The following is a 27982-nucleotide window of genomic DNA, read 5'->3' on the forward strand; positions in this document are numbered from 1 at the left end:
ACTTTTTTTCAACCATCCTCAAGTAGCAAACATTTCAAAGGTTACCATTCAATGGAAGAAAAGGTTGCGTGAGAAAAGGGAGTCTTGCATGGAAAGTGCAGGAGTTCTAGCTTCAAGACTCAATCTGGAACAGATTTCTTGGGTATCCATGGGTACCCAACTCATTTATAACAGCACCCAGATCCCACTAAAATAACTGCGAATATTTTAGCTTTGGTGGGCTTTGAGATTATGTTCTGAATTTTTCAGTGCCTCAGTGCCTCCGCAAACTAGTGAACATTGCTTCGTAAGAGTGTTATGAGGCTAAATTAATTGTTTGCACAACATTTAGCTTGGAAGAGGATATAAGTCAGAAACTGAGGGAGTTATGTATTGCAGCCTTATAACCTTATACTTGGTCCCTGCCAGGGTTCCACTCCTGTCTAACACAGGAGTTTTTAATGCACTCTCAGGGCAGCACCAGCACCACTTTTGCATGGAAACCTACTCATTTTAATTGTTAGACCTCTGTACCCTGTATGTCCCTTCTTTTTTCTTCCTTTCTGGTCACGGTGTTACACTAGAGATGAATCTCCTGTAGTATTTGAATATTTGATGTTTAAACTGCCTTTCATGTTGATCCTCAAGTTATATGAACCTGAAGATAAGAAGAGAGGACCACTGAGTCTTTTTCCATCTTATTTATCTCCCTATCTCTATCTTTATTTCATCTCCATCTCCATCTCCATCTCTATCTCTAGCTATCTTCATCATCTCCACCTGTGATTCTCTGGCAAAAACACAAATCTTCTTTCCTCAGTTTGCTAGTTTGTTAAATTGGTCTAAGAAAACCACCAGCATGCAGATATGATGTGAATAACGTTTCTTAAGTGCTTTGGGACCCTCAGCTTTGGATGCCAGTGATGACTGCTCTGATCACCCCCTCTGCTTGCCCAACCATACATATATGTGACTTTTTTCAACTTTCTCCAGTGAAATCTCTTAAATATTAATTCTCTTTCTACATCATATCTCACTTCTATCTTCTCTGCCCCATTGGCTTCCAGTTCTATTATCATCACCCTAACCCCAATGTATTTTTCCTAACATGTCCTCTGCTGGTGCATCGGTCTATTAACACCTCTGCTCCGCCTGTGAATACAGCTGCATCAACTCCATCTCTTTTACATCTCATTACAGCAGCTCCTTCTGGGCTGGCCTCCCTAGAATGAAGATTCCTAGATACCGGTTTTCATATACTATCGCTGTCTGATTTTGTCCTATGTGCTGAAAAGCTCCACTGCAGCACTCAATGCACAAACACTCTATTCAGTTCCATTACCATCCCATGGAGTTGCTTCCGACTCCGTGCCCTTCATCTCCCTTCCTGCATATTTCTTGTGCCCCTTTTTTTCCTACAGCACTGCCCCTTCTCTCCACAAATAGCAGCACTCTTGGTTTGCCATTGGAAGCAGACTTCCTGCGGCTCCCTGTCTCATCAGCTTCTCATTTCAAGTAATTTAAAATGTAATTTAAAATCTCTCTATTTCCTCCAGACTATTAATTTCTCTCTCCTTACTCTTTTATAGATGTCATTCTGTGTTGCGCTATTCAGTAAGATGTGACTGTTGTAAAAATCTGCCACAGCGTTTTTATTTTGTATTCTTGTTTTGTATTATAATTTTTAATGATCCTTTGTAGGAAAGATGAAATCTCAGCACAGCATCTAGCCACAGCACAAGCAGTCACACAGGACATTCTGGCATTTGCATTGCCTGTGTTCCATTCTTCTCCTGTGGCATTTAGAACTGTAGAGGGATTATTGTGAATGGTCTAAGAGTATATAAGCAGGGTAGCAGGCAGAGAATTATTTCTGGAAATTGGGAAGCGTGAGGCAGGAAGCCGTGTTTAGTCCTGATCCTGAGATGTACTGAGCCCTCATAGATCTCACACTTCTTAGCCAGAGATTAAAGAACTCACCACCCTGCAAACCTGGCCTTCTTACACTGGCAGTTTCTTTGAGGAGAACAGGCCCCTCTCCTGTTGCTGTAGTCACTTGAAACCAAACTTGTCAAAGATGTAGAAATATGTAATAAAGGCAACAGTTCTGGATTGGTTTGAGGGTCTCTGTTTTGGCCCAGCTGCTGCTTCATCCTCTGTATCTGATTGGATTTGTTAAATGTAAAGATAAGTAAACCTGACATTTTCAGCAATATTTTTCTTGTTATAAATGAAATCTGTAATTTCTCACAGTGTTGAGGTCCCCTGCAAGCCCAAATCCACAACCTCTGCAGTGACTGCTTGCTCACCCTACTAGTCTCACTTAGACTCAGGTACCAACAGAAGCAAGATCCTCAACCCGGAGATAACCTCTGTCTGTGCAGCCCAGCATACCCTTGACCCAAAGCAGCACTACTGTTCATAGCAGTAAAATAAACACTTAGCCACATGGGCTACACAGGTGGGCCCCAAGTGAAAACACATAGCATCGTCCCTTCTCTCCCTTTCCTCTTTGAATGACCCTGCTGTGTAAGCATGGGTGAGCTTTCAAAGGGCCTGAGACCTTTTTGCTTCCGCTCCACCCAGGTTGCTTGTGTGGCATTACTAGAAGGGCTGTGCCACACTTTTTTGAGAGTACAGAGTAACTGAGGAGTCTCCCTTCCTTGGAGCTATGAGCTCCACAGATTTCCAGAGTGCCTTTCTCATCCACACATGCAATGTTGGTGCCTGATGGATTTGGGTGCCAGAATAGCCAGCTGAAGTTTGTCCCTCTTCAGAGTCTTTCAGGCTCCTGGCCCAGCTTTTCTACCCTCCTTTGAAGAATGAGAAGACTTGAATAATGGGGTGAGGTTGGAGGGGTACGACCACCAACAGAAAAAGAAAATGGCTCAGAGTCCCAAGAATTACTTATTCCTCCCTTTTGCCTTCCCTCTTCAAGGCCCCTTCCTTCTTTCAGTGAAAATGTCTCAGAAGGGAAGGAGAGGTCCTCGAGTGATATTCTCTAGCTTCCCCAGTTAAGAGCCTCACAGAGCCTCCTCCTCACCACAGGCCATCCCTGTAGAGCCATAATCTCCCACCAGTTTAGGGGTGTTCTCTGCATCTTTCTGCCTCTCAAACTCCTTTGAACCAAGAACAACAGTTCAGAGAGCCTGTCCACAGCTACCATCCTCCACACTCTTGCAGCAGGCTGTACCCAGAGTGCTAAAGGTGCGTTGGGGCCACCTGCCCCCTTGCCCATCCTCAGCTCTTTGGCAGCTCAGTGAGTGCAGAAAGAGACCCCCAGCTCCTGTGGCAGAGGGCAAGGCCAGGAGTCCCCCAGGTGAGGCTAGGGACTGTGGTTTTCTTCAACCTTGTGTCAGTGGTCTCAACCTGCACTGTCTCCTACCACCCCTCCCTCTATCTCCTGCCTCCCCCAGGGCCTTTCCCGCCTGCTGGTGGTGATCTGCATATGGCTGATGCCAGACACCATGAGTGCTTGCTGGTAAACACCCCTATCTCAGTCTCAGCTGCAAGGGCAGCCTGGTCTGTGCCCTCCAAATTGGGGAAACCATCAGTGGTCTGTAGAGCAGCCAATGGCCCCCCTGCTGCTTGCTATAGAGCCCTTCATGTCCAACAGTCCTGGGGGAGATTGTCCTGAAAGGGCAGTCCCAGTCTGCACCCAGAGAAGGAGAAAGGAGGCAAAATAAATGGAGTTATGAAATTGCAACGTGGCTGAAGCCCTCCAACTGGTTCAACTTCCCAGCACCCCCTTTCCTCAGCCCCGCTCACCCGCACAGAACAGCAGTGAACCTAAAGCAACTCTTCTGGTCTCTTTTTCACTGAACAATGAATCCGATCAGAGAGAAACAAAATCGGTAGCATCAAGAATTAGATTATTTCTTTCTTTTATGATTGTTGCATTAATGAGCAGCTACATGTATAGAACCAGGAGGTGACTAATGTAATTAACCTGGTGTAATGATACTGCTGAGGAAGAGAGAGAGGATTATGACATACTTAGATGTCAGTATTGCACAATTTTGTATATGTTCCCGGTACTGTCGGGTCATGTCTGACACAGGAAACTTAAGCAGTGATAGATTTCAGTCTGCATCCATTCAGCTCATGCACCTTTCTGTGTAAAAAGAGGGTATGAAAGGTGGATTGCTTTCCGGGGGGTGGGGGGAAGGGATTAAGTTTTGTGGTCCCTTTCCTTAACAAAGTAATAGTAATAACAATAAATCGTCCTTCCTCGTAAAGAATCTTCCCAAAATGTCTGCTTCGTGGAGCAGGCATTGGGATTTCACAGAAAGCTATAAAGACAAAGTCAGAACGCAGGGATTCATGCAACGCTGGTCGGGGGGAGACAGAGGGACGGGAAACGAGCAACACCAAAACGTATGCAACTTGCAGCGAACCCGAGAAGAGTGAGGAGCAAGCACTTAAAATCATAACAACAGCAATAATAACAGTAATAAATGCTGGTTTTTAAATTACCCTTCCACGTTACATTTCACCCGTCTCTCGGGGAGAGAAACGGCCGACTGAAGTTTTGTGCGGGTCTAACTGCGGTGTGCGGGTTGCACTCGCAGCTCCGGGCACGTACGGCGGGGACGCGAAGGAGGCTGAGCTGGGGGGCGGAGGTGGGGGGAGAAAGGCAGAAGGCGAGAAAGAGGGAGAGCCCCAGCTACGCCGTCCTCCGGGCTCCGCGGCAGCCTGGGGGAGCAACCCTTCCCGGGGCTGGCGGCGGCGGGCTAGGCGCAGGGAGGGGGGGAGGCTGCCCCCTCCGCCCCTCCCTGCCTGCCCGCCTGCCTGCCTGCCCGCGCAGAGCGGAGGAGGGCGGCTGCCGCCCGCGGATGCTGGGGCGCGGGCGGCGCGGGCAGGGCGGGCGGCGCGGGCAGGGGAGCTGTCCTTCAGCACCGGGGGCCCGGGAGCGCTCCTCCCGCGCCGCCGCCCGGGGAGCTGTCCTGCAGCACCGGGGGCCCGGGAGCGCTCCTCCCGCGCCGCCGCCCGGGGAGCTGTCCTGCAGCACCGGGGGCCCGGGAGCGCTCCTCCCGCGCCGCCGCCCGGGGAGCTGTCCTGCAGCACCGGGGGCCCGGGAGCGCTCCTCCCGCGCCGCCGCCCCGGGGAGCTGTCCTGCAGCACCGCCGGCCGCCGCCGCCGCCGCCGCCGCCGCCGCCGCGGGGGAGCCGACCAGCGCCGCGCCGCCGCCGCCGCCGCCGCCGCCGCCTTGATGCAGTAGCGGGGCCCGGGAGTCGCCGGGGGCCGCCGCGGGGCAGGGGGTGCCGCAGCCGGGCTCCGCTCCGCGTCCCCCGCCTGGGAGGGGCGCCGCGCCTGTCCCCTTCCTCCCCCCCCTCCCCCCCCCGGAGCCCCCCTCTCTCCTCGCCCACCTCCGCCGGGAGCGAGCGCCGCGGCTGTGCGGAAAAGCCATGGGAGGCAAGACCTCGGCACCTGTTCAGCTGAAATCAAGGGCTTACAGTATACTGGGCGGTCTGGCTTGGTGGTAGGAGCGAGCGAAAGGAAGGAGAAGCAAGCGAGAAAAAGTGAGAGAGGATTGGAGCGACTGTCGCTGCCGGGAAAAAAAAAATAAAAACCCAAGGAAGATAACTGGGAAGGAAAAGGATTTTCATGGCGCAGGCTGCAGAGCTAAGCAAGAAGACTGAAGGTTGCATCTCTGCTCTTACAGTCTCTAACTGTCTAGGTCCAGATAATGAGAGATTGTGTTGAGGATGCTGCTGCTGCTCCCCTGTTCACTGTGGAAGCCATCTCCAAATTAGCCATTACATATGGAAACTGGAGACCAGAATTTTAGAAAAAGGGATTAAGGCGTCTCGTTTTGGGGGGGGTTCTCTCTTTATTTGTTTGGTTTTTCTTGGTTCTTTTCTCTCTTTTTTTTTTTCTTTTTCCTTTTTCCTTTTTTTATATTTCAACCAGAACGTTTCCGATTTAAAAGGCAAGCCTCTTCCCATGTGGTCTTTCTAATTTACACTCTTTTCCGTGGGCTTTCTTACCTCCCTTTTTTGATATCTATCTCTCTATATATATCCATTATATTATTAGTCGGAATTATTATTCTTTTATTTTATTAAACACACACACCCCAAGAATCAGAAGGCGGTTGGGTATTTGTATAATGAAGAATTATGGGGCTCTTTGACAGAGGTGTTCAGATGCTTTTAACCACCGTTGGTGCTTTCGCTGCCTTCAGCCTGATGACCATAGCTGTGGGGACCGACTACTGGCTTTACTCCAGAGGGGTTTGCAAGACTAAAACTGTCAGTGAGAACGAAACCAGCAAAAAGAACGAGGAAGTCATGACCCATTCTGGATTATGGAGAACCTGCTGCCTGGAAGGTATTTGATTCTGGATCTCCACACACCCCCCCTTTCCTCTCCCACCACCCCATGTTTCTCCCCCCCTCCAAATAAATCCCTCCACATTCCACCATTTTCTCACTTCATTCCTTTCACCACGGATCGAGACCGGTGGGCTCAGTTACTCAGGGCACAGAGGCAAGAAGACAGGCAAAACATTCTGTGCTCCGTTCCCTTATCCCTTCCTCTTCCCCACCCTCCTCCCCCCCACCTTCCCCAAAAATTCACTTCCCCCCTCCAACTGGAATAATGTGCGTGTTACAAAAACACCGAAAGACCTTTCCAAAAAGCAACCGTGTGGTCTGCCCGTCTTCAGCTTGTTTGTATTGCCTGGGAAAGCAATGCCAAAATGCTGTATTACTGCTGTGCTCCGGCTGTAACCACAGAGTGAAATAATTGCTCTCTTTGCAAATGGCTTATTTGCAAAGACAAGACTGGGAGTGAGGGACGATGTGGGGAGGGGGTGACTGCAAAGCACTTCGGATGCAATTATTAGTTCACTTTAGGAGGGAAAAAGAGAGAAAGGGAGGCAACACTGTTATGTCCAAAATGCCTCGTACAGTAAATCTAACGATTCCAGTCATCTCAAGCAGAGTTCAGAGCATTTCGTAATGTCTGTAAGCAACCACATCTCACTGGGCTGGGTGCAGAGGGGTCCAGTTGGCGGCCGATTGGTTTGGTTTGGGGCTGGGATTTTTCCCCCGTTTGTTTGCTGTTGGGGGTGGGTTTTTGTTTGGGGCTTTTTTTTTTTTAAGGTTTATGGTAAAGGCTAAAAATAAACAAGTCTCTGAATGGAAAAATCAGCCTAAGTCTGATGTGGTGAAACTGAACAGCAACTCAGTGACATGTCTGATGGCAGAAGAGACATCGCCGCAGCGAACTTCTGGAATCAGACGTTCCTAAGGGAGGGGGAAAGAAAAGAGGGGCCAGTGATTCACTTTTGAATATGTGTTGCTCAGTACTGCTATTGGCGTACGTGTGGGCTGGGGAGGTGGTCTTCAGCCTGTGCTGGAGGGATAGGGGCAACCGATGTAAATGCGTGGTTTATGTTACACACGTAGCGAGAAGGAGAGAGCGAGAGCACAAGAGTGCACATTGCAGCCCATTGTAAAAGCCCTGTTTATGAATCAGCTCCCAGCTGGAGGGTGGGCTGCTGGGGGTTTATGGACATCCAGGAATAATGTCTGTGTCTGCCGGTGTCCACCAGTGCTGGGTGTGCCTGGAGCTCCCCGATGGGAGAGAACGGGGAGCGGGTACCGCAGAACTGATTTGCAAAGACCGGCACTGGGAGATGGAAGGCAGGGGGGAGGGGGGGGGAATAAACTATGTATGTCCTGATGTGTCTCACCAAAGCAAGCTAAAGCTGCTGTTTGGAAATGGTTGTGTCCGGGAAGAAGCGCGAATTTCCCCCCCGTTCTTGGTGCAAACGGTTGAGTGATGGCTGGACATGTTTTGAATAGCTAAGTGACTTCATTGAGCGATGGTCTATTTGACGCATACTGCATTTAGTGCCCTTTGTCAACCCAAACTGCTGCCTTTTAACATATCCTGCAGAGGAGCTCTATGCTGAATACTATATGCTGTCTCCATGCCAGAAAATCAATAGCAGTAAATTAATGGGGGATGTTTTAAACACACTCGCTCACACACATGCACGCATTTCCTCCAAATAGATAAATATATAGAGGTATATGTTAATAAAAAATGAAAAGCCTTTCACACAGCTATTCCTTACAACCGGGGAAGGAGACATCTCCTTAATTAAAAATTAATGAGAGAGGGGGAAAACCAAAAAAAAAGGAAGCCCAAAGCCATGCGGGGAAGGGAGGCTGCGGGGAAGGGAGAGCTCCCTTCCTGAGCCGTGTCCCCAAGCTGGAGGGCGGAGGGAGGCTGGGGTGGAGACAGGAGGTATGAGGACCCCGGCCGGGAGAGGCAGCGCATTCAGATCATGTCTATCTGCCCACAGAGCTGTACCCAGAGGGACGCGGTCTGAGGGGGAGGAGGAAGGGGCGGGTGAGGTTTGTCAGATTGGAGGAGCTCGGGGCTCCTTCTCCTTTACATCTGACAGGACCCCACAGGCACTGTGGAGAAGTGGCTTGCATGACAAAGGAAAGCGCCAGGATGCTTCCCATTAAAAGCTCCGAAGTCCCCCCAGCCCCCCCAGTGCTGCGCTGCCAGCCAGTTCCCGTGTCCTCCCTGTTGATGCTCTCCAGAGGGCTCAAACGGCAGCCCTGCACGAGGGGTGTGAAATGCAGCCTGAGCACAAGCTGCATGACCCTGGCAGGGTGCTCTTGCTTGCCCCAGCTGTGTGAGGGTTGGGCTGGCCTGTTTCCCCAGCCCCTGGACGCTGGGCAGAAGTGGTGAGCGGGGTAGGAGGGTGCAATGCACCACGCAGGAGCTGAGCCCAGCTCTGAGTCCCTAGCCTGAGGGCACAGGTTGCGCCAAAACTTGGATAAAGGCTCGGTAGCAAGAGCATCTCAGCAGGAGACAAAACCAGCCCTGCAGCCACATGCCGAGCAGGGCCTGGGCGTGGGTTTGCCTCATGGGGCAGCACGGCACACATCTGATACCACCGCTGCCGGGATGCCCCCGCTTGGCTTCCCGCATCCCCACAACCTGCACGGGCTGGTGGCTGGCACTCTTTTGCTCCCAGAAGAGCACAGCCAAGTATCTTCACCAGCCCCTGGACAGCAGGCCTCTTACTGTCACATCTGATCACCTTAGGGGGGGTTATCTTCTTTCTCGGCAGAAGGAATCAGAAAGGTGTCCCTGGTTGACTCACTCTCCCTGGTGAAAGCTGCCTGCTGGTGAGCAGGAGGGAGAAGGGTGCAGCAAAGGCTCTTTTCCCCCATGATGCAGAGGGTGGGCAGACTTGTGGAGGGAAGGGCTTGGTCCCAGGAGGCCGTAAAAAGGGCAAAACCCTTGGACTCTGCTCACACCCTGCCCACGGTGTGGCAAAGGCACCTGTCAAAGGGTGTGGGACAGACATGCTTCTGCTGCCTGGGGTGGGTGTCAGGGCAGGTCTATAGGGTGAGGGGAGGTAGTGAAGAGCAGGGCAGGAGGCTTCGTGACAAGAAAGTAATCAAAGAAGGAGCCCAAACTGCCTTCTGCTACTGGTAGGAAGCCTCTGATGAGGTTGCCTTCATTTCTGGGGATCTGGAGGAACACTGGCATTAGTCAACACTGTAGGCTGTCAGAGATGGTGGACTCCTCCTGTTCAAAATATTGTGCTAAACTGTCTTTTCTCTTCTTGGCCAAGATATCCAGTAGCAAAAATGGATGTGGGGACTCAGTCTCGGGCTGTACACACAGATACACTACGGTCAGAATTGCAAGTTCCTCTTGGAGAATTTGGTCCCTGGGCTTTCAATTTTCAGGTTCCCCTCTCTTCAGTCATTCTGTTCCCCACAGTGGACTTTCAGTTAGCATTTTCAGATCTTTGTATTGCTCCAAAGAGGAGTGTCATTTGAGATGTTCCTCCTCTATCAGGATTTCTTTCCCCACTTTCTTGTGTCCTACAGTGAGCCCCTGCTCCATGGTGGGGCTAGAGCAGAAAGGTGGTGTCGGTTCACATTACTGCAGATCGCATTTCTGTTTTTTTTCCTAATCTTCCTTGAGATAATTTTTTCTCAGTCTTTGATGTTGCCCAAATATGTCCCCAGGCCATTCAAAAATCTTTGCCCTTCAAGAAAAATGGCCTTTAACTGTGTAGGCATAAACACACATGTACACCAAGCAATTGAGATCTGCAAGCTCATGCCACACATGGATACTGCACCTCTTACAACTTTGAAATGGTTGCAGATCTTCCAGCCTAATTCCTTCTTGGCACCAAATGCTTTAAAACCACTTTTTATTATGAATGATGCCTTGTCTAAGTCTTTCATTAGCTCCTGTAAATCTCCTACAGGATCTCAAAAAGTGAGCGACGATGCCTTATCGGGGTCTTATGAAGCAAGCAAATGAAATGTATTTTATATCTGTAGGTTATTGGTTTTGTCATGTTGTCATTATTATTAGGAAAGGTATAGGTCTGCGAGGCTTTTATACCGAGAAGGAGGGAGAGAAGAGTCCAGGGCAGGCAGGCATGAGTGATGTGCATGGGGTTAGACATCCCTGTAGATCTCACTGGTGTGAAGGCAAGTAATTGAATGGATGTTGGTGCAGAATATAATTCCTGCCTAGAGACCCTTCCCAAGGAAAATTAATGAGCTGATCTGTTCCCTTTCCAGCTTGTTATATCTGAACAGCGCATGAGAGTTAAGTGCAATTTCAGTGTTTGCAAAAATGAAGAGCTGACAGCAAAGTGAGGCAGGGCACAGGCAGTGGACAAGCTTCTGCCAGCCAATTCTGGCGTTGCGTCGCTTCCTCGCGCTGCCTTCTCCCACTGCTGTTTGCTCCTGGGCCACCTCTTTCCTTTCACACCCATCTTATGAATGGTTTTTTCCTTATCTTCCCTCTTACCTTTCCCGATTTCCTTTCTTTTACCCTTCGTTTCTGTCAGCATCCCTAGTTTTGCACTGCAGAATTGCCTGCCGTCCTACTTCCAAGGATCCACAAATCTGCCGGGGTCCTTTCCCTTGACTCTTGCTGTCCTAATCCAGGGGCTTTTCTGAACACACAGTGAAAATAGCAGTAGATTAAGTCAGGGTCTCCATGTCTTCGTGGTTCAGGTCCAGGAGCAGCCTAGCACAGCCCTGAGATGCAGCAGGAGGCAATGGCCCGGCACATAGCTGATTGCTGCTGGCATTGCATCTGCTGGGGAGAAGGAGGATGCAGAGCTGGACAGGCTTTGGATAAAAAGGAAGACAAAGGATTTTAAAAAGTGGGGTGGCAGATGGCGAGGGAGAATTACTCAGGATCCCAGACTTGGGTGGGTTTGGTTCTCCTCTCAGCTTAAATTCACACCTGGCTGTAAGTCACCGAGAAGGTAGGGATTTGAGGGGCTGAGACCTGCAAGCTCAATTCCTTTGTAAGGTTTGACAAGGAAATGCTGTTCCTCACCAGTGAGTTGCTAGAACTGACTTTTAAATTACTTCTAAATTATGAATCTTCCTACTGACAGAGAAAGAGGAATGGGTTAATATTGTCCTGAAATGCACCAGAAATTGCCTTGCTGAAGAGAGTGAGAGCGAAATACAGTGGGAGGGACATGCAGATGCAGTGTGGCAGCAGTAATGTATAAAGAAATTACACAGAGATAGAACAAATGTCTCTTTGCCAGGGAGACCAGGAGCTATTCCTATCCAATGTTTCCCTTTTAACCCATCCCTTTCCCCATGCAACCCTCTGAGCCCATGTCTCACTTCGCTGTGGTTTGGTACGATCTAAGCAAGAGTTTTTGGGGAGGAGGACCACTGGGGTTTGACAGCAGAATCTCCATATTTATTTAATTTAAAAGCAGTAGCGAGGAGGTTGCCGGGGGGAGCAGGGAACATTTCAGGCTCTCAGATGGCTCTGCCCCCTGCCCCTGTTTTAAGAGCAGATTCCCAATCAAGCATACCCGGTTTATCCCAGGGGGAGCCCTTGCTGCTCCATTCCGCACTGCTTCTCCCTTCCATATTGCACTCGTTGTCAGGGGATGTGCTTCTGCCTTTCGCGGGCATGGAACCTTCCCCCTTGCAGGGGGCTCTCGGGGAGGGAAGGGGGCTGCTGCTGGAGGAATGGGTTAGCAGCGGAGCTCTCACTCTGTCTCTTCCCCCCCATAACGCCGATCCCAGGGCGACAGCTACCCGTCAGGGGAAACACAGAGCGCAGAACAGGTCAGCCATACACAGAACGTCTTGTAAATACAGTACACCTAAAAGTTATTTTTCTCTTGCCTGTATGACCCCAGCTTTTTCCTTGCCCTCCATCTTTGACTCATTCTATCCATCTCCATTTTAATTTGTTCTTGTTTCCCTCCCCTGTTTCTCCTCTGTATTTTTCTCTTTCATCTTCATGTCTCTTCTGTGCTTTCTCTCAAAAGCAGTTTCTCCTTCGTTATTTCTCTCTGTTTCTCTCCAAGTTCTCTGAGGCCCATCCCCCTTGCTCTTTTCTCTGTTATATTATCTTGTCCTTGCACTCCTCTGTCCCCTTTGCTCCCGCCGTCTTATCTCTCTGTCCTCTTTCCCCTTCTCTCTGCCATCATTTCCCCCATCTCACGTACAGTCATTCCCCCCAGCCGAAGGACCCCATCCTTTTGGACCTGTGCTGCTTCTACGTTCTAAAGCAAGTCTTTTCCAACCCTTCTCTGACTCTCCCCCTTGTCCTTTTGCCAGCCAGTGTCCCCCCTCCTCAAAGCAGTGTGTGACACCAGTTGCTGTCGCTGTCTTCTCTTGCCCCCAGGGCAGCCCGGCTACCTCTGAGGGGGGTGAGACCCAAGCCCCTCTTTCTGCTCTCCTCATTGTTTGTTCCCTGTGGTCAAGCCAACATCCCTCCACTTTGCTGCCTCCAACCTCCCGTGGCCGGAGGGCTCACTGGCAGCTCAGCTGATGAGCTGGCTCATCTGCATGCAGCCAGCAACTGGGCTGGAAGGAGCTCACGGCAGCCCTAAATACCCTCCCTGGCAACCCTCAGACATGGATCAGGCCAGGATCCAAATGGAAAATAAGGGTCTCTGTAGCCATAACCCTGGGGCAGTTGTTGTGCGCTACAGTGAAGGATCTCCGGTTGTCAGGAAGAAGTGTCTCAGCAAACAGTCGTCCTTTTCAAGCTGTTTACAGGGGGATGATTTTCTCTAAGATTCTCAGGAATGCCTAAGGGGGTGAGGTGAATGGGGCTGGGGTCTCCAGGCCCAGTGGATCTCGACGATCGGCTGAATGAACCTCAGTGAGTCAGGTCAGAGGGCACCACTGGCTGGTGGGAAAAGGGGGATTGCGTACCGTGCAGGGCTCTACATAAACCACGGCGGCTCGCTGGATGCCAGAAACAGGGATATTGTTGTCAGTGGCCCAGTGCAGCACATGGCTGTAGACAGAAAACCCACCACTAGCAAGTCCCCCAGTGTAAAGAGTAGAGCAGGGGGGATAGCAGAGAGTGCAGAAGCAAGGGCCATCCAAGGCGGGGGGGATTGCGAAGTCAGAAGAGGGTTCATAAAAGGGGGACAGGGACAAGGAGGAGTAGGAAAGACCATGTGTATGAAGGCAGTCTGCAAGACTCTACGTGTTTGCCTGGAAAAGGAGGTGAATGAGAGGGAAAGTGATTGGATTGTATTGAATAATGAATGGGCTAGAGAAGATGGATCAGTAGCTCTTGATTTCCCCATTTTGTAACACACAGACAAGAGGACCTGACGTGAGTCACCGGAGACCCAGTTAAAGCTTTCTCATTTGATGCGTATGAGGGCTGTGGAGCTCATTGCCACCGGAGCTCCCGTGGCCAAGATTTTAACAACATTTAGCAAGCAAGTGGGCATTTACGACAGAGTTCACGAAAATTAAGCGTCCTCCTAATGGATGTGAACAGCATTTTGGGTGTTTCGTAATTCAGCAATTAAGCCAGTCGCCATAAAAACTAGGATAACATTTCACAAGGGCAGTCTATCCCCTATCTGACTGCCATGTGGTTCTTGCCTCTTCCCTGAAACATTTGTCAGGGATTAAACAGAGCTCAGATTTACTTAGTCTAGCATTTCTTTTGTTTCTAGATGCTATGCTATGCAGTTGCAATATAAGATACAAACTAGGCCTGCGTTTCTGCTGGTGTCAATGACTGCCCTAATTTGACAAATTAACAGCGAGTTTAGGTATTTCTATCAATTTTTTTTAGGAAGGATCTGGGATAGAGAGCAATTAAGAGCATATGGAATTAAGTGGAGTCCTCTTTCTTCACACCCCAGGGTATAAAGTAAGTAGTTAGCAGTGAAGGTGCTATAGATGTGTGAAGAATTATTATTGTTGAAGTCCCTGCTTCCCAGAAAGCAATAGGCTTTGGGTCTCTTTGATGCTATCATGACTAAATTAGAAACGAGGTTGTCTCTTTTCTCTTGTATCTGTGGAAAAGATTACTGAACTGGCATCTGATGACGTACAATACTGTAGTGTTTCTATGCACAAGAGATGAAGGCCCAGTTCTCCCCGTGTTTGCACTGATGCAACCTCACTGACTCGGATGAAGCCACGCTGCTTACGCTGCAAGCGTGTAGGCAAGGGGAGAATGAGGCTGAGGAAGGGCTGTGCGTGCTTTAAACAGCCATGTCCCCAAGGTCACTGCGTGTCCCCGCTTTGCCAGTGCTGTACCCAGCAAACCAGGGGTTAAATTCACTTCCAGTGTGAGTGGGTGCAACAGCCCCAAAGTTAATGAGATTCTGCACTTATTTATGCCAGCTGTTCACCCAGTCCAGCAGTTCCTTTTTTAACTATTTCTATTTTCATCGTCTTTCACCCTCATTAGAAAAATTCAACCTGGCTGCCCTCCCTGTGGGGCAAAAATCCTCTTACAGACTCCTCACCTTGGATCAGTGAGCGTGTAAAATGGCAAAGGTGACCATGAACCTGCTGGCATTCACCTTTCTCTTTTTCTTCTTTCTGCATTTCTATCTTTCACTGAATCTCTTTTATTTACTGACAGCTTTCTGTCTCCCAGCCCCATTTATCTTCTTTGTGTTACAGAAAAGCTCTCTCATAAAATTCCAGACTACACAATCAGAGTTTTCATAACAAGCCCTGCAGGATAGGTGAAATCCACTTGTGTTTCTGTGGCACAGGCTGCTGAAGTTTTTATACTAGCTTCCTATCAAATCTGTAACTCCCCAGAGAAGCATATGGACTTTATCCTGCACCTCCTATTCCCCCAGAGCATACACTCCTACCTGCTAGCTGTGAAAAACAGAAAATGAGGATGGTATACAAAAACTTGAGAATGCAATGCCATCCTATCCATGGGTAGGAATTTTTCCGATGTGTGTTTTTGCTAGAAGCAAACAACTATAAATTTCTGATTTAGCTTGTTGTATAAAGTATACATTCTGTCAAATAAAGAATAACACTATCCACCTCCGTCCCCTGGATTTTCTATCCCTTTCTGATTTTTCTTTTCCTATTTCTCAGTTTTCATTCTCCTCCTGAACATGATTTTTTTTAGTGTCTGTTTTATTTTTCTCCTCCCACTGCTTCATAACTACATTTCATTCTTAAATTTGCTATCACTCAGAGAACTTCTCTCTTCAGGTCTTGTTTATACCACCAGTGTAGCTGCAGTGTGAGGGATCACACTTGAACACTGAATATTTCCCACGTTTATGGTCATGTTCATTCAGTATCATAGATGAAGCACTGTCAATCAAACCACTTTTGATCCAACCCTATTTGCTGACTCCTGCAACCTTACTGTGGCCTGTCCATTGTAACCAGGAAATTTCTGAGAACCTGTTCCTGGAGCTTTATTTCCTCCTGAAGGTGTGGCCTAATACTTTTCTTTCTTAGTTTCAATTTTTTTTTTTTCATTTTTGGTTTCAATTTTTCTTCATTGTCTCCATCAGCCCCCTTCAGAATTCACTGTTTCTTCTTTTCTTCCCTTTTTTTCCACATCGTCTCTCATGTCTGCCATTTTCTCCCCCAGCCCTCACCCCGATGACATTTCTTCTCTTCCCTTTACATTCCTAGCCCATAGTCCTCCTGGGTAGGAACTACTCCCCTTGATCCCATCCCATTCAGCCTCTATGGAGAGGTGGTGGAAAAGGATTGAAAACTAAGTGTGTTCATGTGCGTGTGTGTGCACACGTGCACATGTGCATCTCCTTTCAGATATGGTCGGTATGAAAGCTTGGTGATTGAGGTGAAGTGGCCTGGCTCTGACTTTTGCCTTTCAGACAGCCACAAGGAGTCATTTCCAAATGCAGATGCCCCCCAGAATTGCCTTCAGAGTACAGGGTCTCAGGGGATCAATCATCAAGAATTTCTGCTGCTTCCTTTTAGATTCAAGCATTGCCCTTTTCCTTAGGCTGAGGGTCACGGGTATTTGAAGGGCAGTGGCAGAATCATGAAAGAAGACATTTTTCTCTTGCTCATTTTTGAGTGAGGGAGTGAATGAACTGTGATAAATATTTTTCTGTATATAGCTAGAGCTGTCTCAAAGAAGTGGCAGGGGAAACAGATGGCAGAGGCCCTTTATAGGCAGCTGCTGTTGTCTCTTAAGGTGTCACCATCACAAGAAAAGTGGTTGTAATTGGGGAGCTTCAAGACCAGTAGCACCTGAAAGGACTCAAACAGAAAAGAATGTCATCCCACGTGAAGGTGCGGGGGGGGAGACAGAAATCAAATATTCAGAGACTAAGGAATGATGCTTGAGAGGTGAAATAAAGCACAGGGAATAGGTTGAAGCAACTATGAAGTTTTACTGAATGGCATGAGCGCAGGATGGATGGTTTCCCTGTGTTCGGGAGTCCATACTTGGCCAGAGACAGTGGGAAGATTGTAGGCAGGGTGAAGAGCTGGTTTAGAGTATTTTGGGGACAGCAAGAGGGGCTGGTGTCCAGAGGAAACAACTGACTGAGAGACAGAGATCCCCAACGCACTGTGGAAATGCACCTGGGGGAGAGGAAAGGTCCAGGAATAGCTATCTCCAGGCTCCTATCTCCTCCAACTTCCTTCAGAACACCCCCGCAGTGTGTGCTTTTGGGATGGGGGGCATGCTACAGTTTGGTGTAGAAGCCTCTGTCCCAGATATTCCTCACATAATTTGCCTACCTGGAGCCCTATCATCTCAGTGTATGCAGCACAAAGAGAAATTGTAAGTTGACCTGTAAAACAACAGAAGTGGAGACATGTAGCTGCTGCCTCAAGAAATAACCAGGGCTAGGTTCCTTCATATCTTCCAGGCTAGGAGGGATTGCACAGTGGACTAGACCCCTAAGTCTTCCAGTCATGGAGTTGTTTAAATCTCTCCTGCTTCCCCTGTGCCTCCAAAAGTAGGAGCCACGTATTCCTTTCAAGGAAGAGAAAATTCACAGGAAAGGTGGTTTGGGAGGAAACCAGGGAGGATGACAGGGTCTATCATGAAGTGCAAGGGTTTGGGGTAACAGAGCAGCTGTGAACAGGCTTGGTGTTGGAGATCAATTGGAAGCTGAACGTCGCACAGTGTCCTCTAGCTGAGACACCTCCATTGCAGCTGTACTCAATAGTCTCGAAGGAAACAACTGCCAAGACCAGAGCAGAGCAGTGCAGCTGTTTTACTGTTGGGAAAGGGAGCAACAGAGAAATGAATATGTCTACCCTGCTGAGTGGACTGCAACACAAACAGCAGCACAGCACACAGGAAAAGCATGGGATTGACAATTTTCCTAAATTTTAGGTGACCACCTAACCACTGCACCACTCTTCCCCAATCATTGCTCCACTCTTCCCCTCTTCAGTCATCACTTTGTCCGTGTGTTCGCAGGAAAGCATAACTCAGAAAGGCCAAGAATACCTTTCCAGGAATTAATTCCAGAGGCTGTCTAAGATCACAGGAGAAAGGTGTTTTTTCTGTGTGCTGCATCATTACAGCTTGGCCCACATTTACAGGAACAGTGAGGGGGAAAACATTCAGAGCAAAGCAAGACTGCAAGAGACAGCACTGTGAGGAGGTAAAGGCACCAGGGCCAGGGAGGATTTATACTCTTCTGCAGAAACTGAAGGGATGGGTTGTTTCTGGGAGTAGACTGACTCAGCTGTGGAGGAAAGCATCTCTGCATGCTGGAAACAGAGGGACGGTTGGGGCTGGAAGGGTCTGTGGCAGCTGGAAAGCACAGCTCGCCAGAAGGAAACAGTAGGCAAGAGGGGACCTAGGACTTGGCCACAGCATGGCATGGGGAGGTGGTAATAGGAATGCAGTGTGAGTGCTGGAAGGAGATAATTGAGAAATATGGTCTGAAAGAGGAGGGTGATTCAGGAGAAACCCTGGGACTCAGAGGTAGGAGAGACTTGAATTGCTGAAAGAAGCAGGAATATCAGCTGAAGCTGATGGATGGAGAGACAGACCTCCTCGTCCACCTTCTCTGACTTGTGGAATGGGATGGATTTTCTCTTGTCTGATGCCAGCATCTGCCACCCATAAAGACCTTTTCTCCCTCTCCCCACTGCTCCAGCCCATGGGAGAAAGAAGGGTTTAGACACACATAGACAGGGCAGGATCAGTCACACAAACCAACCAACCATGGACCTGCAGCAATTTGGAAAGTGTGACCAGTGGTCACGGCTCCGTGTGGTATAGTCTGACAAAGGAAAGCTGGGGAGAGGACGAATCAAAGAAGCTGGAGTATAAAATTTTTGTCCTGACTTGGTGATGTCAAGAAATTTATCTATGTAAGCAACTTAAGGCAGACATGGCCACCTCCTACACTGAGGCTCTCTGCTGGCCTCACAGCTGTAAGCACATGAATTTGTCCTCCTTCTGGAGGCCTGGAGTACAGTTTTCATGGCAGAGAACCCATGGTTTGGCCAGATTATCTTTGATAAAGCAGGGGAACCAAAACTTAATGCTCCTTTCTGGCTGCTGCTCTTCGGCAGAGGGTTTCTGAGTATTTCACCTTTTATTGCCGTTGTGCCATTGCGGCTGCACCAAAATGCTTCACGTAGGGTGGAAACACCTTTATGCTAGACACTGTGCATACACAAAAGCTGTTGTCCCTACATCAAAGAAGTGACAATCTAAGATGACAAATGACATATGAAAGGCAGCAAAGCAGAAGACAGCAAATGTGTAAAACTTGTTTCTGCATTGTTGCTTTTGACATCAGTAAGAGGGTATTACACCTAGAACTGACTTCATCTCCTTCTCCAGGCAGAGCAGAATGCAGAACAGGGCACATCTGCCCAGCACCAGGCAGCGACAGAAGGAGACACCTGAATAACTCTAAGCAAGCTAGCTTAGGCATTTCAAGCCCTAATGGCTACTCAAGCATGGTGCTCTGCGCAGGCAAATTAGCAGTGTGTCTGAGAGCTGTCAGGATGCAGCGCTTACTCAGGTGTGTTGCTTCCAAGACCCATGCAAGGTCACATTACATTGTGCCATGGAGACGTACAGTAAGAGCCTCTCTCAGCTCTCAGCCCAAACCTAATTCCCGTATCCCCATATGGGCATGCCTATGTGGTTGGAGGGGTTTTTCCCCATGCTTGGTAACCACAGGTGGTCTGAAAGGAACGAATGATCAGACCTCATTCTGTTCCTGTGGGAGGAGTACTGTATTATTTGGGGTTCTGAAGGGGAGCTTGGTCCCAGACATGTCTCCGAGTGCTTGAGAAATCTGGAGCCCGAAGATGCCATCACAACTGGATTTCTCCTTCGCAGTTTTAGCAGGCAGGGCTGAAGGTCACAGAGACTAATCTCCATGTGACCTGCAGATCCTGTTTTTTCACATGAGGGCTGAAGCTTGCTGAAGAGGCAATGCTGGAATGCTTTTGCCCATGTGGTATCTGCCCTGGGGATATACGGCCACTTCCATTTCTAGGGTTGTTGCTTACCAGTGAAAATTCATTGGATTCATGACAAAACTGCAGGATTTACCAGCAAAGAAACAGTTTGTTCTGAAAATAAATAAAATCTGATCTGGAGGTGGTAATTTACTCAGACACCCAAGAGATCACTTATTTTGAGTATCTTGTTTAATTCTCACTGAGACTGCTAGTTTTCTGTCATTCTTGATCTTAGTTTTCTTGGAAAAAGGTGTACATGGCTTCTTCCCCATAATAAAAACAAAGAAAAGGACTCAAAGGAAAGCTCCATGGCCATCACTTCACTGAGCTACACCACAGCAGGGACAGAGGTTGAACCCACATCCAAACAAATTCTTAAGACCTATATGAAGCCCTGCTCTTCTCTGGGATCCACATGAAGAATTAGATCTCTGCAACAGATACACAGTCAGTAGCTTTTCCCAAATAATGAACTAATCAGAAATACTAAAAATAGGCTGCATTGGAACATCAGTTCAGCCATTTGGAATGTAGAGCAAATGGCACTGAATGTGTTTAATGAAGTGAGAGAGCTTTGTTTTTAATCACTGAGCTATTGATAAATTGTTGATAGGTGATCAAATGTGGACTTTGCTTTCAAATGTTGTTACTTTATGAACCTGCCAAGACCCCCTTGAGCCACCCTTGTTCCTTTCACTGCTAATGTAGTAGGACTTCCTGCCCTTTTCAGGACCTAAAATAAGAATAACTGTAATGTCGTCTTTCTTTTTCTGGATAACAAACATTTAGCCTCTGGGCCAGTGATCAATTTTCAAGAATAAATGTTCATAGTTGTACAAAATCAGACCCTGGGAACTGGGTCGGATATGTGAGAGAAGATGACAAGATGGGAGGCAGATCAGTTCGCATCTCTACATGCTGTTATGAGAATAACAACAGGGCATTAGATTAGGAAGATGGTGAGAACGAATGAGGGAGAATCTAGGTTTTAATAGTACAGCAGCAAAATGAGTGGGGAACCGGGGTAGAGCCTACAGCTGAGGGGAGATTTAATTTTCATGCAGGGAAGGAAGTAAGCTGGGACCTCATGGATGTTAGACCAAGGGACATGCAAAAGGAGTAAGGGAAACTGAGGCTCTAATAGGAAAAATTAGGTCTATTATGAGGGTTGAGACAATACCGTTGAACCAGTTTAGTTCATGACAGACCCTATTGGCTGTCCTTCGCATGTGAACTAGGTCTTCCAGCATGTCTGGATTATATTCGGTCCAGAATGATGGAGGAGGAGAAAAGAGTCTTAAACTACCGTCACATTCACATGTCCCTGAACTTATGTCATCCAGGATTTCCCCTACATACAGAATGTCTTCAGATGGAATTTAAGCAAAATTCTTTGCTGTTTTGTGCTATTAAATGGGGTGAAACAACTGGAATGAATTTGAGGACCAAGCCCTATATCTATGCTCTGGCTGATGTATGCTAGTACATTAGTGACCTTAGTGGGCAGTTTGCCATGCACCTTGAAGCTAACTTTACTTTTCCTTCCAGTGGAGAAGAACCACGGTGTCTTTCTCATGGTCTGCAGGAAATCTCAAACCGTATTTGAGATACAGTTTACACACTTTACAACAATGTTTTAACACTGGTTTGTTTAGTACACACAGTCCTTAACAGTTCTATGTTAATGTTATTGGGGTGGGGGACATCATCCAACCTGTGCTAAGCCAGTATAGTAATTAATTAGCTGACTGAACATTTGTATTCTGATTATAAACTCACAAATTATTCAACTCTATCCTGTTAGGAACCAGGTTTTCTTTTTAACCTCAACTGCAAACCAGCTGTCCGTCAATTACGATGTGCTCATACCTTAGGGTGATGAGAGCAGCAGAAAAGCCTAAACGGGTTGCTAGAAAGTGCTACAAGTAAAATAGAGATGTATTTCATTAGCGATGGGAGGATTGGCCGCTCTTTAATTGGATGAATCACCCAATGGGTGTGTTCACGAAGCCAGTCAGAGCATGCCAGTTCAGTAGAGCCACAGTGAGCAACGCCGTGCTGCGTCATTCAGCATTCTCCGGTGAGTGATTAAATCCATGTCACTTGTAATAAATCAAATGTTGTCACAGGGTCAATCTTGTGGGTCATGCTAGGTTATTGTGGTGATTTTGCGCTGGTTATATCAGGTTCTGCTGTGTCATGCAGGTTTTTGCTGGGTCATGGGGTCATGCTGGGTTCCTCAGACACCATCTCTTGAACTCATCAGGAGCCCTGCTGAAGTATGTCAGGGGAATGACGAGAAGGGTTTGCTGCCTAGCCTTCTAGTGCACCTGGTTACGGCCTCTTCTCATAGCTGAAGTATCTCTTCCCTGGAAAATGTGTATTTGTCTCATTTCTTAGTTTAAAAGACACTGTGATTTGTCCCCTCCAAAACAACACCTGCCTGAGGCCCAAAACAGGCAAGATCCAGTCTTGAGCCAGTGACTTCTTTTTTTCAGAACAGAAAACATCATGCTATTTCAGTTAACTGTATTGCTGCCTGACTCCATAGAGTCAGAAAGAGATCCTGCCCTCTGCTAACAACATTGCTGCACATTGCTGGTGTAAGTTCCCTGTTATAGGGAAACCCCCACGTGGCCAAGAAATGCATAAACCTGCCCTCAGTTAGGGGATGTGGCCAAAGGTCAGATAGTGCAAGTAACAAGACATCATGTTCCAGGAGTCCCCTGCTTCAGTGGTGCCTTGTTTTGAGTTATGATTTGGTCAGATCAGAGACCAAGCCAATCTCTTCTGGTCTGATGGTCAGAAAAATGCAAACAGCAGAAATCCACCTTTAACCCCCACACCATCTATCCTGTTTCAGATACCACTGAGAAAGCTGGAAATCCACAGCTTCCCTGCAGAAGTCACTTTGAATGGCAAGAGTTTAAAATGTTGACATTTTTATGCATAGAAAGATTATTCTAGGATTTTTTTAAAGATCATTATGGCCTCCTGGGAGGTCTGTGTGGTTAGCTGAATAGTAACTGATGCTTGCTTTCACAGAGAAGGAACATAAGAATAGTCTCTATAAAATTTTTAAACCTCTCAAAATAAATTTATTTTCCATGACACACATGGCATCTCCAGAATAGGGAGTGGCAGATTGTGGTATGGAAGTTTTACTGGTACCAATCAGGATGACATTCCCAACCCACTAGTGCCATCACTGGTCAGGTAAACAAAGACTAACAGATGATTTGCTGAAGGAAATGTCCCATTTTTCATCAGCAAAAACAATGCTGCTGGTGAGGTTTCAACTTGTGCTTTCTATGCATGCCATCGCTGTCCTCTGCTCACAGCAACAGAATTCATTCTGCTAGTGCATGGTTTTTCACTCCTTGATGCATTTCATCACCCAGTGTCCCTGGAGCACTAGAAAATGCTCCCATGCCCATTCCATATGTGAAAAATTTCAGGCACAGGAAGGTTAAATGGTTAGCCAAGTATACACAAAGACTGCGGCAGAGCTGAACTCTTCGCCAAGTCTTATGTCCATATCCAGATCACTCCACCATCCTTCCAGAGCGCTGTTTGCCTGGCCCCACTGCCTATCACACCACAGAAGGGTATTGCCTATTTTCCAAGTGTGAAGTACATAGATGATCTCTAAAGCACCACAGAAATGTCATGGATTGCAATCAGTAGTGTATTAGAGCTGATTCAAGCTCTACAGTACTTCTTGCAAGCTCCCAGATACTTTGAACATGGGAGGTCTCTGCAGGAGCCACATCAGACCTTGCTGGTCTTCTATTGGAGTCAATGAGTGAGCCAGGAAAAAAGTTATTCCCTCTGCAGTTGAAATCGAACTCGTATTTTCCTCAGCAGAGCTATTTTAAGTCATTCTTTATTATCTTTTTTCTCTCAAATCAAAGCCCATTTGATACTCAGAGGTTGTTAGAACCAAACAGGAAAGAGAGAACACTGGGGTATTGTTCTTGCTGCAATTGCAGACTTACTTGGTACCTAAAAAAGATTTTATTAAAAAACAAACCAACTCTGGAATGCTTTGAGTGAGAAGAAGAAAACAGCAAAGGAAAAAAGAAAAAGAAAATCCATGCTGTTGAAGTCTTGGGCAGTGTCAGGGAAGTAAGACCTGAAGTTGACATACTGGGTCAAATCCATAGCTACTACAAGTGAGCATAAACCACTGATTCTTATTGTCAGCGATGATGCGTATGAGACTAAGATGCAGATTATCTCATTTAACTTTTGTGATGTAAGAAGGATCCAGTACTGAGTTCCTGTGTACATCTGCAACAGATGGTGTTTAATAGCAACAACAGTCACTGTGGGTATGCCTTTCCACGTCTTGCTGGATTCCAGCATTCTCCTCAGGCTTTCCATGTCAGTTGTAACTCACCTGGAGAAATTTTCAGGTGTGTTTTTCTACTGCAAAAGCAAGACATGGAAATGCATCCACATTAACTTGCCACAGCAGCACAGCTTCATGTGTGCTACGTGATGCAGGCAAAGACACAGTTTGGCACCTCACATTGTTTTTCTTCCACACACCAGCACAAGGAATCATCTCACCATCGTCCATTCATTTCTTTCTCCACGTGCTTGTCTGTGTTTTTTTTCTTTCTCATTCATGTTCAGCAGGTGCCTTCAATTCCCAAACATGTTCCCAGATCTTTTCCAATGTCAGCCGTAGAGCTAAAAAGGAATTTTCGGAATTTGATTGATCAGGTTGTCACAAACCTGGCTGGGAGCCATTTGTTGGACAATCATCAGATTGCTGCCGCAGAATCCAGCTGCTGAGTTTCCAATGTGCTTTTAGCCTCTGGAGCATAAAGAGAGAAAAAAGTATTACACCTGACTGGGCATCTCCAGGGATGTTGGAGGGGCGCAGAATCTCTATCGACTATCTCTTCCTGAGAGCTTGACCTCCTGCTGCAGTTGCCTCTCCCTGCAGGCTTGCACAACTTCCCCAGGTAGCTTAAGTGCAGCCTTTCACAGAATCTATCATGAGGCATGAGCCTTCTGGCTTACACTTTAATTCATCAGGCACTGCTAGATGTAAGACATGTGTGATAAAGATGAACTTTGCACATAATGTCGGAACCCAGCATCTCTCAGAAAATACAAATCATGAGAAAACAACAAACACGATGTCCCCACCCACTGCTCCCTCTCCCTTTGACTTGGTGGGGGGTCTCCTGCCTTCAGACTGCCAGCTCATAATTTGTCTTTTCTGACCGTGGTTATTCCCTTCACTAAATTAGGCTTTTTCCTTTCAAAACCCATTCACTCCCCTCTCTGCCATGATTCTCTCCTGTCTCTTGATGAAGCTTCCTGTTTTGTTCCTCGCCCAAGTCTTTCTTTAATCCTTTCCATCCTTACCTGGCTTTGTTCAGCTTTTTGTAACGTGCATAGGGCTCAGCAATCCCACCACCGCATCTTCGATCTCAGTCATCACCCACCATGGTTCAAGGACCAACTACTGTCAATGACATATGAAGGACTCTTCTGCCTAATAGTGAGCAGGCATCCACACTGAAGCTACTCTCATAGTTACAGCAATGTAATAACACCATGACATCAAGGAGAACGCACAACTCATGCAGAGGTCCCACATCAACATGAGGCTCAGGACCAGCTGTTCAACAGCTGGCACCCAGGGAAGAGGCATTTAAACCTAGTGCTATTCTAGCAGTTTTGCAGGCTCAATAAGTACAATGACTTTGAAAGAGGTAGAGATATTTATCTCAACAAGCAATTGGGGCCTTCAGCTGCTCATCTGGCAAGTGTTCAGAGCTGCTGGTTCTAGAGGACACCTGTCCACCTGGATCTCCTCCACCCATTCAAGTTCCCTGCACAGGAGCTCAGAGCAAAAAGACAAGATCAGGACACAGGTTACCTTCTAGCTGTTACATGAGTCAGGGACACAGTGCACAGCATAACCTGCATGTTTTCATAAAGGTAAATAGGTGGAAGCATCACATTATCTGTGGCTGCAGCTCAGCAGATGCTCCATTTGCACACTACAATTTATGAGCCGTGCTGCGGTATGATTTAGAGAGTAGAGGACAGAGTGCTTTGGTTTCATCAGGGACATGGAGGTAAGGGAAGACTTCCCATGAACGGGCTGTGAATACAGCTTAGGGTATGAGACAGTCTTCCTACGCTGACATGCCCACACACAGACCAGTGCACAGATCACCCTTGGAGTAAGGATGACTCGATGGGCTCTTATTATAAATGATCCTTGGCTAACAACATAGACAAAGTAATTTATGGCTCTTCCTGCATTTCTGAATAATCTTTAGTAGGTTGAATTGTCCATAAATCTATTGCTGTTCTTTGGATACAGGTGTGAATCCAAGGACTCTCTGACTCTTAAAATGATGAAGTTTGGCAAGCAGAAATCACTTTTTAAATCAAGGATTCACTCTTCTCTCATTTAAATACTGCAGGAAGTGGTGACACACTTACAGGAAGTAAGGTCTGATTCTGGTAAACTGGGCTGAAATAACTTGCCATTTTCGGAGCGGGATGAAACACATGGCAATTATAATGCAAGAAGCTTTATGAGGATGTAACTGTTTAAAAGCTGATTAGGAAAAAGAGGGACTTGGCATCCAATCTGGAAGGGTAGTAGAGGGAGGGATGGCTGCATGGCAGGACTCCTGTTGGTGTATGAATGTTTGCGCCATGGTGGCATTGTTATCCCCTTCTTGTCCTGACAATATACAGTCAATGGCACTTCAGGAGGTGGGTGGGGGACATCTGGTTAATGAGGAACAGATGGACATCATCGGACGTGCACTATACCTGCTCTTTCCTTCGCCGCTCCCTCCCTTGCTCTCTGATTTCTCTATTCTCCCCTGCAGCTGAGCTCTTCCTTTTCCTTCCTTTTAAATGGGAGGGAATGTTTGTGTGCTCCCGAGAAAGAGCAACGAATGGCTCTGGTGAGAGCCAAGTGCAATACCAGCAAATGCAGTTAGGAAATGTCTCAGCTGTAGCATGTGCCTTTCTCTGGGATCCCTACATGCTGTGCTGGTCCCCACTTACCGCGTCCCCTTCCCACTCCAGTTCCTGGACCCATCATGAGAGTGGGCAACAGAGGCCACTTCCTCATGTGCCATTTCTTTGATATGACCTGTTTAATGATTTGAGAAGGACTTTCTTGAAGCCCATTCTTTGGGACTTGGCAGTTTACCCCACTGTGAAAAGGTATTTGTTTATCCATCCTGGCTCTCCTCTCCTTAGCTCATGGGGGTGATTTTTAGAAAAGGTGCAGTGATTAGAGCTGGAAACCTGAATTTCCCTTCCATCCTTCTGGTTCCCTCACAGCATGTAGGTAGGATTTGTGTCTGTGCTTGTGTGTTCTCATCCAGTTAACGGGTGCCAGTAAAGTGGGTTTGTTGGTCTCCCATAAAAATCTGAAAAGCTGAATACAAACCAGATCCTGAGAGAAATACAAATTCCCAAAGGCTTGTGCATCTCACAGCTCAGAGGAGACAGCACAGCATTCCTAGATGTGCTTCTACAAAGGAAATCTTCCTAAATCCCTGTGTTCCAACCAACGCTGACAAAATAGCAAAATAATTCCTATCAAGTTCCAATTGGCTTTCATTAATACTGGTGGCTTTCACCGAGATTTTCTCCCTGAGAGATATGACAGAAAAGTCAGTCCTTAAACCCCTTCTCACTCCTTCTTATAACAATTTTACTTCACTACAGCTGTGCTGAAATGATCCCTCAGTTTAAGTTACACGATGTGCTTGTGTAACATCAGGACAAGGTTTTCCACCTTTCCACCTTCCTCTAACTCACCAAGTATTTTAGTGTGGGTGAGCAAAGTCCCCTGAATCAGTCCCTTTCAAGGGCAGCAAGCTGAGGTATAGTCAGCAGTCCAGCCGTGCTACCTCCTTCTGTCTCTCTAATCCGAGAGCTGTTACAGTGTCCAAAAATGGGATTAATTTTCTGTATAGGTCTGTTTTGGATAAAAGGCCTCTGTGTCCCTTCTGTGGTTTCTGCTCCAGCTGCCTTTAAGACACATTGGATTTTATATATAGGGCACAAACTTAGCATGAATGAGGAAGGAGAACTTCAAAGGAGGATGATTTAGGTTGGGCGAGGTGGAAACCAAGTTAATTCACTTGAGCTGATCATTTCAATGAGGAAAATGGACTGAGTCTCCATGGTATTCTCACCATAGCACACAAATGCTGAGTTAGCATCCAGATCCATCCTCTGCCAGGATCTTGACTTTATGGGCAACTCAGAAG

At 47.3% G+C, this 27982-nt stretch overlaps 1 protein-coding gene across 2 annotated transcripts in view; it reads left to right on the forward strand.

Moving 5' to 3' along the window:
- Positions 1 to 5345: 5345 nt before the first annotated feature.
- The window catches only part of CACNG2 (calcium voltage-gated channel auxiliary subunit gamma 2), a 51962-nt gene continuing 29325 nt past the window's right edge, over positions 5346 to 27982 (forward strand). The window contains exons 1-2 of one of the 2 annotated variants that reach the window (XM_076328734.1): positions 5346 to 5623; positions 6167 to 6312. In XM_076328734.1, the coding sequence (XP_076184849.1) occupies positions 6171 to 6312 (142 nt within the window). In that variant the 5' untranslated portion in view covers positions 5346 to 5623; positions 6167 to 6170. Of the gene's footprint in view, positions 6313 to 27982 lie in introns of both variants that reach the window. The other variant, XM_076328733.1, reaches the window with a different exon arrangement.

This window comes from Aptenodytes patagonicus, chromosome 1 (genome assembly GCF_965638725.1).
Source record: "Aptenodytes patagonicus chromosome 1, bAptPat1.pri.cur, whole genome shotgun sequence".
Lineage (NCBI taxonomy): Eukaryota > Metazoa > Chordata > Aves > Sphenisciformes > Spheniscidae > Aptenodytes > Aptenodytes patagonicus.